General features: G+C 39.7%; 1 protein-coding gene across 2 annotated transcripts in view; it reads left to right on the top strand.

The window, feature by feature from the left end:
* gabrb2a (gamma-aminobutyric acid type A receptor subunit beta2a) overlaps positions 1-11,432 on the top strand; it is a 31,563-nt gene extending 20,131 nt beyond the window's left edge. The window contains exons 5-10 of one of the 2 annotated variants that reach the window (XM_041990787.1): positions 2,079-2,161; positions 5,211-5,348; positions 5,550-5,702; positions 7,302-7,546; positions 8,024-8,164; positions 9,313-11,432. In XM_041990787.1, the coding sequence (XP_041846721.1) occupies positions 2,079-2,161; positions 5,211-5,348; positions 5,550-5,702; positions 7,302-7,546; positions 8,024-8,164; positions 9,313-9,669 (1,117 nt within the window). In that variant the 3' untranslated portion in view covers positions 9,670-11,432. The remainder of the gene's footprint in view (positions 1-2,078; positions 2,162-5,210; positions 5,349-5,549; positions 5,703-7,301; positions 7,547-8,023; positions 8,165-9,312) is intronic. The other variant, XM_041990788.1, reaches the window with a different exon arrangement.
* The last annotated feature ends 1,567 nt before the right edge of the window (positions 11,433-12,999 follow it).

Genomic DNA, 12,999 nt, shown 5'->3' with positions numbered 1-12,999 from the left:
GCCTGGACCGTGGACTTTCTCCAGCTCGCAAAAGTCAGTCTGATGTTGGCCTGTGTTTTATCTTTTGCCATGTACATTTCTCACTTTCTCCGGTGCATAAAGTTAAACTTAGCTGTAGCGTCATGCGGTACAGGTAGGTGCAATATCGATACAAAAAACCCGGCATGGGTACAGCACAGTTTATGACAAATGGCAGGAAAACACTGAGCCCCACAAAAAGTCCCATCAATCCTCCCAGCCAATCAACCTGCAGCCAAAAAAGATAAAATAAAAATGAATGAATAAGAAAATAAAGAAGAAAAAGATGGCGTCATTAAATTCTGATGCGTTTTTACTATAATTGTTTCTAATTTTCATTTGACCTCAGGAAAGGCTGCCATGTAACATTTAAATAAATTTTGAGATGGAGCCTAGAAGAGTGCATGTTATCTTCTCTAGATTAAGATGTTACATTTTTTTCTGTAACCCATTATGAAAATGTAGACACGAGGGTTTTCTGAGGTATGTTTTCCACTTGAATAGTATAAGTATCCTGGCTAGCAGGGTGCAGAAAGCAAGCATATTACATCTAGAATTACTCATAGGTTTATCCTATGACACCATGATACCAAATAAAGCTGTAAGAGGGGACAGGTCAACAGGTTTCTTTACTACTTTAGAGAAGGTAAGGAAAATGTGATTGCCAGAAATAGTGTATTACAGAGCAAGTCCAGAACATGGGGTTAAGATCTGGTCTAAATCTGGATAGTTTGGTTTTGTACCAGTGGAGCCGGTGTACTGCTTTCAAGTGGGTAACATCATGTCTTTGACATATGGATGAAGAATTAATTCTTAGAATAATCATCATCCAGGCTACAAGAGAGATATGTCGTCCTCCCACTTTTTCTTGAGCAGTTCCAGACTGATTGAGCTGTGCTGCATAAGGAGGATATACAACTTGCCAATGAAAATGGCACCTAAAACAAATCCATTTATTTTAATGGAAGTTTTGGTCATTGAGTGAAAAGGAAATAATGTAACCACTTGCAGTTAGTCTTACAACTCTAAACTAAAATTCATAAGTTTAAACTTACCTGTAACCATTAAGATGTACCTGCTCCTTCATCAGCCCAATGATGTTGTACACCCCACCTCAAAATAAGCAATTAACTTAAACTTTCATAAGTTTTCTGGTCTGAAATTAAAGTAATAATTTGAGTTATGCATCCATTTTACTCTTACTAGCAGCCTGACTGGTATCCTAACATCAGTCATTATAATGTGCTACCTAGCAAATTCTCTCAACTGACTTTTTAGTTCTGACATTTTAATCATTTTAAGAGGTTGACAAAACCCATGATGTCTCTTTGTTGAAGCTGACTATACACTATATGTCTATGAATTGCAAGATGTTTGACTTCTGTTTTGACTTGAACATGAATCATTTCAACTGTGCAGTGTTGACTTTAGGTTGATCCCCGTGATGGGTTAGCCAGCCCAGGTAGCTGACTGTACCCTTCATATCACTGAATAATATATGTCCACTACCATAACGTTGTGATCACAGAAGGCAAAGCACATGCACTACTAGACTCTGAATTGTCTTGTGCTCTGTTGAATCTCTTCCTCTAATTCCTTCAAAACGCACTCAAACAACACATTGGTGCATGCACACACTGTGAAAACATGGTAAAAGAAATTGTAACAGAAACTTTGTCACTCGTCTTTTGGGAAATGAGAGATGAAATCCTTTGTAGAGCTGCAAAATTACAAAAGGACACAAATTGCAAAGCTTTTGTCCATTTTTCAAATAATTAGAGTCTCTGACAGTTACAAAAAACTTTCCTCATAGGATGACCCTCTTAGATTTGCAAACAGCATTGCAAACAGTATTTAGTCTTTATACTTGATAATAAATATTACTTGGTTTAGGAAGAATGTTTGAGGCCCTTTGACATTACACAGGTTTGGCATCATCCTGCTGTGGTGTGTACATCGTACTCTGTGGTGAAGGTCATATGAAATTAGCCCAAGCACTCATGGCTGCCTGGACAAGCTCTATGAATAATACTATATTTCTTACCACTCTCTGCTTATAGGATCACCACAACTGCAGCCTGCATGATGGACCTGCGCCGCTACCCTCTTGATGAGCAAAACTGCACCTTGGAGATTGAAAGCTGTAAGTACTGTTGTCCCTGACAACCAGCACTCACACCTACATGCAGATGTAGAATTAAACAGATCCCACATACAAATATAGCTCTACTTTCCCAGTGGCACTAAGGTAGAACTAAGGTTGATAAGACTGGATGTTAAATGCTGAGAATGACTGATGAGATGTTCAGAGATATGCATCAAGAAGAGGAACATCACTAATGGCTCAGTGACTGATAACATCCAGTCTAATTAATTCAACTCCAACTGCAGTGACTTCTTAAAGCGTAGAGAAGCTTGATTAGGTTCAGTTTTTCAGGGTTGTGCTGATAGTGTATGTCCTGTGCAGCTTTCTCCTGAAACTGCCTCTCCATGTTTTACAGTACAAAGAGCTCATTTCACATAGAGTTTGTAATTGTACATGATGCAGTGCTCTCGAGTGTGGGGACGGGGGGAACATGAGAGGGAACGACAAGGTCCTCTATGTGTTTTATCTGGATCCCAGAGGAGGTTTATTGGGCTGGGATGCGGTGTAGGGCTCAGTCTTTCTGGGTTTGATCACTCTATTGCCAACAGCACGGGTCAGAACTGCCCTTCTCTGCTTCACTCCCATTATGTTCGCACGCTCTCTCCTCATCGCTCCCTCTTTCCGTTTCTCATCTCCTTTCTTTGCACAATCTCATCCTCTTCTTTTTTTCTCCCATCCTTTTTATCTCTCTCCCCATCACTCATATGCTCTTTTTTCTCCTCCTCTCTCAGGCAGCTCTACAAAATGCACACACTCACTCGCACACACACACACACACATGCATTCTCACACTCACAGCTCCAGTTTTGATCACCAGGCAGTATCTGCTCTCATATGGATTAACTGGCAACGGTTTTAACGTTGGAATCTCTGCATGCCAGAGCATGCTATTTTATTCAGACTAATGAGCCCAGAGAACTCTCACTTCCCTTGATAAACTTGATGCATTTTTAACAGACACAAGTCTTAAAACTCAAGATCCTCCAATACAGCAGCAGCTCACTACAGCAGCTCAGGTCACTAGTCTCACATGCTGGGCTGCAAAGGGAGGTAATTAATTTCCACCCCTCCATTACTAAATAGCCATTTCACACACTAACACATGTATGCAAATCTTTGCAAGGGTGCAGTGATGTAACAAACTTTCCAACAAATGACTCTAACTAATAGACCTCAGAACTGATCAAACTTTTATTTACAAGCTATAAACTGTTCCCTGACACCCCCCTGATCCTGCGCCGTCATGGCTAACATCAAACCATCAGCATACTGCCCTAATTGGGGATAATGCAGGCTTGCATAAGGCTGGAGGGAGAGTTTACTGCATCTGCTGGTGAGCAGTTTTAGCATTAGACATACTCTGCTCCACAGTGTTCCAATTGTGTTTTGTATTTCAACCTGGTGAGAAGTGCAGCAATTTTTAACAAAGGAAAAGATCAAAACCAGCAAAGAATTGTTTCTGGTAAAATGATGCTTCAGATAAAAACACAGCAGTAAGCCACACTCCTGCACCAGTTGACGTGTTCCTTTATTATCATGAATGCGGTGGTTTATTTTGAGTCTATCCCACATACACTGTCCTGCCGCTGAGAATACTCACTTGAACGCTAAATGTGTTGCGCAGCTGCAAACCTCAACAAATGCATAATTTACCTCTGTTTGAGTAATGCTGGCCACGAGCTACAGGGCCTAGCTGTTTGGGAGCCTGTTTTGTATAATAAAAACTATATATTTGTGCTTCATTATTACAACTGTGTGTGATGCAAAATCAGACCAACACAGGACACAGAAACCGCGCTAAGATATATCATTGCAGATAAAAGACAGGAATAAATAATGCATAAAATGAATAGCCCCTGCTATTGTGCATGCAAGTTCCTGCAGACAAAAGCCACTGCTGATATTATTAGTAACACCTGTGCTTCTCCTGCTATGACAAATCAAAATGTCTGCTGTGAAAACGGCCTGTGGGTGAAGCTGGCTGCCTGTCTAAACAATAACAACCCAACATGAACACCATGACTAACTTCACCTTGAATGTCAGCACATTAGCAACAAAAAATTTTGTGTTAATTTTTAAAAAATCAAAGCCTTGGCGTTTAATTATTCATCACATCTGAATAGGTCACCGCCTCTATTTTGAGTGTGAGGCAGGCGAAGTAGAAATCGGAGCAGGAATATGGCTCCTCACTGTGTGTGGTTGTGACGCTGTTTATGTCAGAGACTTGTGTTGACTGCAGTTGCATTGCTTTCTACCAATTTACAACAAAAAGACAAGTTCCTGATTCAAACATGCATCCAAATAAAAATACATCCATCCTTTCAGTTATTATTATTATTTTTTATTGTCTGCAGTAGATCATTATAAATAACAGATTTTTTATAGCGCCAAAACTTAATGGCTGTTATAAGAGAGTGCTTTTTAAACAATTGTTTCCCTGTAAGAATTAAAGTCATTATTCAACAGCTATGAAACCAGCGATCTATCACAATGAACATGCAGCCACATTTTATGGTGAATCTTGTCATAGAGCTGCTGTCTTGGTTTGTTCAAGGATGTAAAAAAGTTGTGCAGCAGTGGTAAGATTCCAGGGAGCAAGAATGAGTTTTTTTAAGTTTCTTCCCTGCAAGGCATTATTGTGTATTTATAGTTTTAGAATATTAATTTTAAACATGTGTATAGAGTGGTTTGTTAAGCATTAAACTACAACATCTCTTTAAAGTTAAAAATTTTTCCTCTTAACTTCAAGCACTAAATAAAAACTAAGTGTCTGGATAGTTTTAGTTAACTGAAATGCCATAACTATAGTATTTCTCAAGCAAACATGACAGAATTTTTCATTTCCTTTTTTCCCCAAACTTCTTATTTATCTTCTGTTCACTCAGATTTAATCTGAGTGTTCGATAAAATGGTGGGAATAATTGTAGAGAGTCGGCCAACAAAGACAAAACCACAGAAGTTGACATTTACCATTACACTGTGCTATGATGTATTACACCCATTATTGGATGATAATAATGAGTGTCCTGCTTCTCTTCTCTGTAGATGGGTACACCACTGATGATATTGAGTTTTACTGGAGAGGTGGAGATGGTGCTGTTTCTGGAGTTGACAGGATAGAGTTACCACAGTTCTCCATTGTCGACTACAAGCTCATCTCCAAGAATGTTGTCTTCTCCACAGGTACAAAATACAGCAGTTAATATTATAAATCTTTTGGGTTTGTAGTATGAGAATTGTATCTGCTTTGGTTGCTATGTTATTTTTTAAATATAAATTTACAGAAAAAATATCTGTCTCATAGATATTTATCAGGCTCCTTAGTGTACAAAAATAGCTGACACCACTGAGAAAATTCTATTTCATTCCCTGTGCCTTCTTCAGGTTCCTACCCCCGCCTGTCTCTCAGCTTCAAACTGAAGAGGAACATCGGTTACTTCATCCTGCAGACATACATGCCTTCCATCCTGATTACCATCCTCTCCTGGGTCTCCTTCTGGATCAACTACGATGCATCAGCTGCTAGAGTGGCCCTGGGTAGGATCGCCTTGCCTCTGCCTAACAGTGACCCAAAGCCAAATGATAACAGACCATGAAAAAAAACGTTTAACATAAATTAAGCCTTTTCTACTTCAACATGCTAAATCTTTGCATTATTGTGTTTCTAATGAGCCTGACGTGTTGACTCTTTTTTTTCCCCTAGCATTTACTTTTTCTCTATTAGCTCTAAGCATGTGAATGATAGCAGTGTGCGATAGGCTGCCTGGCTAAATGTCTGTTTTTCAGAGATGACTATATGCATGACTCATGCAGAGCGAGTAGCGCTGCAGCCTGACCTTGAAGTGCGTTGTCTTTCCCTCTGCCTGTCTGTCTGACAGAGCCACTCAGTGGCCGAAAATCCCCACTTATCAGCCACATCACTGCTAGATAGAAGGTGGCATCAATTGGTTAAATGGAACTTAATGTTTTTATACCAGCACAAGCAGGTTGGAGACTGAGACGTGGCTGCTGGGAGGGATTTTAAAGCCTGCGTGTTCTCAGCGTCCTGAGAATGTGCAGCCAATGAGTGCAGCTGCAGTGAAAGCTGAGGCACCATGCTACAGTCCTGCTGCTGGCTACTGGGTTATTTATAATACGTGTGAATCTGACCAAATGCAGATTGTGCAGGCAGATGAGTAATGTATCAAACACAATATGTGTGTATAAAAAAAATAAAAAAAGGAAAGAAAGCAGGTGAATTGTTCTGTGACTAAAGGCAGATGTTTACAGTGGCATGTGAAGCTCTTCATATAGATGTGTCCATATGGATACATGGTTGCTCATAATCTGTTTAACTCGTCTTACCTAACTATGTTATCAAACACACACAAGTTTTGATGGGCATTTTTATCCATATGCGGCCACATTGTTTCAGATGTGTCTGTTTAAAATGATTAGATTCTTATAATGTAGATGATGCATATGAATGCTCATACACAAGCACATGCATGAGTCCATTGTAGGTTTTCACTTTATCTCAGTAATTTTGTTTTTGTGCACATTACTGTAGCAAGACAACTGTATTCACTCATTTTAATTCCCATGCACTCATCGCTGACTTGAATAGAGTCAAATTCAATAAATGTTAATTTCTCGCACAAATTACTAATTCAATACATTTTTCATACAAATAATTGCGTGTTTATTAGCTAGAGAAGGGTGTTTATCATTCTGAAATTAAACTAATAAATCAATATTCCATGTCAAAGATACACACTTTTAGCTTTTGATTATCCAGCTTTAGCTTCACCCTCTCCACAAATATGGTCACTTCTGAGGTTGAAATATCGCAGTGGCCAAATAAATAATGTTCCTTCAAAGGCACGCTTTCAGACCAAGATTTAGATTAAGCAAGTGTAGAAAATGAATGGATATATGGAAAAATCTGCTTGTGGAATCTAGGAGGAATAGTTACAAGCTCATAAAACTTGGGAGAATTAATTGTCTGAAGACCTTTCACATCATGAGCATTATTGGTGAGATTGTTTCAGTCTTAATAAACCTGATGGGCAGACAGACCATTTCATTTCTAGATTTGTGATTTTAGTTGTGCAAAAAAAACTTTGTCTCTAAACGTGTTACTCCACTGATCTCCAGGGATCACCACGGTGCTGACCATGACCACAATCAACACCCATTTGCGAGAGACACTCCCTAAGATCCCCTACGTGAAGGCTATTGACATGTACCTGATGGGCTGCTTTGTGTTCGTCTTCCTGGCCCTGCTGGAGTATGCTTTCGTCAACTACATCTTCTTTGGCCAGGGTCCCCAGCGCCAGAAGAAGGCAGCTGAGAAAGCAGCCACGGCCAATAACGAAAAGCTGAGACCCGACCCCAACAAGGTACATGCACCAGAAAACCTCTTCTAAGTGTATTTGTGCTGTCTGTTAATATGTGTGTTTGTTTCTGTGGGTGCAGTTGACTTCCTCTCCTCAAGGCCAATGTGTTGCTGTGGTCAATGCTTGATGTCCTGTACCAGCACTCTTTACTCCTGCTCTAGCTTTCCATTTTTCACTGGTTTAGCCTTGTGTGTCAACTCTATTACCCAGACTAAGATCGGAAAGAGTGAACGCAGAAGCAATGACTGGTTTTTAAATACTTTATCCTCACATTTCTGTGTCTCCCAAAGGACAAAGCGCCTTGGAAAATCAGTGGCCGTGGTACCAAAGCCTTCTCCTCAAATTTAATTCAGCTGCTAAAGTTAGAAAGAACAACAGCAGCGTTAAAACAAAAGGATAATGAATAAAACACCCTTTCCTTCTGAGTGTGGCAAGCTACGATTTCCCCTAAGTAACAGTGCTGATTTTGTATGCTTGCAGTGGCTGGTGGGAAATGTAGTTCAGAGAGATGATGCTCTGTATGCCAGAATGAAACAGAGGGAAATTGACGCATATGACTCGATGTGGGATCCCATCTTTGTGGACGATGCCGCATTAGGACTAGGCGATCAAAGAAATAAGGTACTGGAGGTTTTGAAAGTCAAAACTAACAATGTCATCAATCTGAATCAATCCAGATCAGAGGAAAATGCTGTAATCCTTGTGCATTTCTTTGATTTTTATAGATTTTTAAGACAACCTTGATCATCACTCCCACCATTGTGTTTTTTCCCTCTCTTGGTTTGCTCTTCATGCATTTTCCTGACAAACATGGCTTAGCAGCTTCATTTCTGCAGGCACTGATTTAATCTTAGCTCTAGTTGTACGTCTGAATTGATGGGAAATGACAAACACTCATAGCTTCTCTTAAGATAATATAATTAAGATACAAATACTGTACAATCTCTGAGGGAATTGATAAATCTCTTAAAACTAAGTGAAGCAAAAGAAAAAAGAAAGAGAAGAATCATCGTCAGATTAGAGAAAGAAATAATTTGCAGTTTGATGAATAGCTCCAAATGAGTGGCTACGATTCAAAGTGACTTACAAAGAAGAAGTAAAGAAAGAAAAACAAAAGAGAAAAAAATACATCAAGCTGATTTATGCAGCAGGATGGGATTGGATTTTAGGGATGTTTTTTTTTTCTCAGAAGTCAGGCTATGGATGAAGAAATGTTGATCTGAATTCACTTCCCACAACGTCTCTCCTGATCTGCCTTGAACCTTTTAGCCACTCCTCCATCTTTGCAAAGTCCTTACTATTTCTCTCAACCTTCTCCTGTCACATTTTTTGTTCTACCTTTGCTTTCTCTTTATTTTTTATTGAGTTTGTCTTGTGAATCAGCAGAATTTTAACCACACTGGTTGAAATTCTGAGATGACAATGAAGGTTTCTCCATGAGAATTAGTTAGTGGAGTGCCTTATGCTCCTCCAGGAATGTTATCTCATAGTCTTGTGGCTGTATTATCACTCAGAAAACCTGACAGATGATCAATAATTTGTTCATTGCTTTGAAAGTGCTTAGAATTTTTTCTTCACTGTAAGTAACAGTTTTTGATTCATTTACATTACTCATTTTAGCACATCATCAGTATTTTACTTGCTGAATTGCTTAATTATCATTACAGCTAATTTAGCTTTTAATAATAATTTTGCCAGATTTAGCTTCAAACACATTCTGTTTGGCAGTAACTTTTCATGGATCCACCTGTTTTTACACCTTCATGCAGATGACCCCCGATGACAACATCCTGTTCAGTGCGATGGAGATGAAGAATGAGATGGGCGGTGCTGGGGATCTGTCCCGGGGCCTGGGAGCACCTGGAGACCCCCGCAACACCATGTTGGCCTATGATAGCTCAACACTGCAGTACCGTAGGGCAGCCATGGCCCGCCAGAACTATGGCCACAGCGCCTTGGAGCGCCACGCCCAGAAGAAGTCTCGCCTACGGAGAAGGGCCTCACAGCTCAAGGTGAACATCCCAGACCTGTCTGATGTGAACTCTATCGATAAGTGGTCCAGGATGATCTTCCCCACTGTCTTCTCCTTCTTCAACGTGGTCTACTGGCTCTACTACGTCCATTAAACCTGACGGAGTCCAGTGGCCGGCTTGCATCGGGCGTGTGAAGAAGGAAATGGGGGTGGGGGGAAGCGGGGGGTGGTAGGGTGGGGAGGGAGAGAGGGAATTTTAGGGGGGAGAAATCAAGAAAGAAAGATGTGTGAGAGAGAATGTGAGATGAAAACCTTGCGCTGACTTTTTTAGGTGGTTCGTTTTAGACAATGGGAGGAGAATGCAAAGACTTTTAGATGGACTGCAGCAGCACCCACTTCAGTCAGCAGTGACTCTTTTAGGATTTGGGAAACACCTTAAAACGACTGACAAGCACTCAAAAAAAAAAAAAAAAAAAGAAAAAAAAAAGAAGAGTGAGTTTTAAACAGACAGTTATGGTGCCTGTTCCAGAATTTCAATATATCACTAATATTTGTCATTCGTAGCTTACTCTCTGTGGATCAAATATTTATGCTTGTGTTTGCATATATTTTAAGGATTTCTTTTGTTTAGTATCTATTTACTTCGTAGCTGAGCTGTCTGCATCCAGGAAAGCTTTATAAATGATTTTAAAGGAATCATCTTGATAGTCTATTTTCCTATAATTACTGTATATCAAAAACATCCTTTAAAAGCATGCTTATTTTTTATTTCATTTGCACCTCGGTCCTGATGATGATGATGAGCATTTTAGTTTTACTAGTTGAGGTTTTTCTGTCAGTTCAAGCTTGCAGCTTTGGCTTGAGCATGGAGCACCTGGCTGGATGGACTGAGCATCACTGGAAGGCAACAGGCGAACAGCAGGAAGTGCACTCTTTTCTGAACAGCAGTGTGGGATTTTAATGATGCCATTTCTGAAAAGAAAACATGTCCCCCTCATATCAATGGTCACATATTATTTGGTGAAAGAGCAGAACTGTGGATGCTGATGCTTTTGCTGAGTTTATGATTTGCTTTTGCTGTGCTGACAGAATCAAGTCCATTTATCCATGTGTACTTTTTCTTTGTTTAAAAGGACATTTAACTCTGTACTTTTTACCATCATGTAAGGAGCTTCAGAGCCGGAGAATGACTTTGATGAAACAGAGCTGGTGTAAGAACTTTCCTGATGAACTGAGTTTCATTGCAACCAGAGTTGCTGCATAAATATGGCAATCCACAATCATCATTATCAGTAGAATTGAATGATAGAAGTATGATGCGTTACATTGTGATTAGGTTTCTGTTTTGAAAAACTGTAGATAAACATAAATCATGTTCAAAGCAAAACAGATTATTCATTTTTATAAATCAATACTCACACTATCGTGTATATACTATGGATTTATTCTATTTAAATGGGTCTTTGTTGTTGTTTTTGCAGTTTAATTACAGCTCAAATGCTCCATTCAATCAAGAAAAAAAGAAAAGAAGAAAAAAGAAAAGGGCAATTTAACTTAAATAAATAGTAATAAAAAAATTAAACACAATTCTCAACCTTGCTGACTGTACATTTGGGACTTTTCTCTGTTTTTTTTTTTCTTGTTTTTTTTCCTTTTTTTTTTTTATGGACTCTGAAAGCATCTACTTCCTGAAACTAAAGCACTTACAGACACCAGTGACTTTTGGGTCAATGTTTTTCTCTCCAGGAACAACTTAACAAGGACCCCACTATCCAGGCATTGAAGTCAGGCATATTTTGTACAAAGTTTCTGTAAATTCCAATTGTAATATTTCATAATGACTGTAAATATATTGTGTAATGATTGTCAGCAATTATGAAGATGTATCTAAATTAAATTAAAACTCAATTCAGTCTATCACTTCAATAACAGAGTACACGGGTGACAGTTTTATGTGTCCTGCATGAATGTGAGGCTGATTGCTGACTGGCGAACTGATGGCTGATTGAGTGTTTGAATGAGTGAGCGAACAACTAACCTCAACACAGGGAATGAGTAGGCAAGCGAAAGAGGAAAATGTAAGGGTGAGCAGAGATGTAAGCGCTGCAGCTGGGGACTATTGGCTGCATAATGGATGGAGAGGCAGAGGAGCTGGAGCGAAAGGCAGCAGTGGTGGTCTGGACTGACTGCAATGGGCTCGGCTGGGATTTTAGCAGTGCTAAGCTCAACCCCTGGCCTCAGGGGACATTAACTCAAAGAGCCAGAGATATGGAGGCACTTTTTGGACTCAACTGTGGCCCTCTGGCTGCAGGGGCCAGAGCCCCTGTTACAAAGACAAACAAAAAAAAAAAAAAAAAAAAAAAAAAGAAAAGAAAAAGGGAGTGAAGGAAACAAAGAAGAATCCATCCATGCATCCATCCATGTCTCAACCTCTAACTGCATCCTCCCTTCACTCTGCAAACTGACTGCACTCTACACTATGCTACACTTCCTGACCTGACCACATAAATGGATGCTAGTGAATATTTGATGGCATAAAACACAGAATATTTAATATTTAAAAGGTGATTTTGTTCTTGCAGAAACTAATGTGGAGCCAATGTTTGATTTTCAGCAGAGGGGACAAAAAACACAATGACATACCAACTGCAAAAATACCTGACAACTATATCAACTGAAAATAAAGGATCCACACAGGATATTTGGATTTAGTGTGTTTCAAGGCTCAAATCAAAACACATGATCTTCAATATACAGAGGATGACGTTGCAGGAACATGCAGATTAAAGAGACTGCTCATGTCTGAATGTTTTAAAGGTGCAGTTTGTTGACTGTGCCTGTGTGTGCATATGTGTGTTTGTGCGATGCTTCTGGGAGTAAAAAGTCTGAATGCAAAACTACCTAAAAAGGCAAATTGGTGTAAAAACTGATGTAACGTGACATGTAACCTTGTTCTTCCATGCACTGGTTAAAATCAGCTCTGCATCACTACATAACAGATTACCTCACTACAGTAGACAGATGGTTTGGGCTAAATTGGCCTTTTTTCTTTCTCTTTGACTCATCTCAAAAGGGGCATTAGTGTTGACATATAAAAAGGGGAGGGGAGGCAGATGCTTCCTGCTTTGTAGTGTTTCCGTGTCACTGGCGTAATTAGCAATGCACAGACCTCTGCTCTGTGGAGTCATGTGTATGCACGTGTTTAAGTTTAAGTGTGTGTGTGTGTGTGTGGAGTCACAGCTGTGCCACTATGAAGTTGGCAATCAAGCTAAGCCAAGCCCAGCTAGAGCTGACTGGGATGGGTGAGAGGGTGAGTCTGACACACTTGCATCGTGCCACTCCCTATGCGCATGTGTGATGGAAAAACACATTTAGCTGTACAGGAGAGAGGAACCCTATTGTGTCATCTGTTCAATGATAAAACAGTAAATCCTACAATTTTCTAATGATGATCAAAAAATCAGTCATTTGTTCATGCATCTCC

The sequence above is a fragment of the Melanotaenia boesemani genome, chromosome 7 (assembly GCF_017639745.1).
Source record: "Melanotaenia boesemani isolate fMelBoe1 chromosome 7, fMelBoe1.pri, whole genome shotgun sequence".
Lineage (NCBI taxonomy): Eukaryota > Metazoa > Chordata > Actinopteri > Atheriniformes > Melanotaeniidae > Melanotaenia > Melanotaenia boesemani.
The sequence above is the reverse complement of the archived record's forward strand: the minus strand, read 5'-3'. Positions and strand labels throughout refer to the sequence as shown.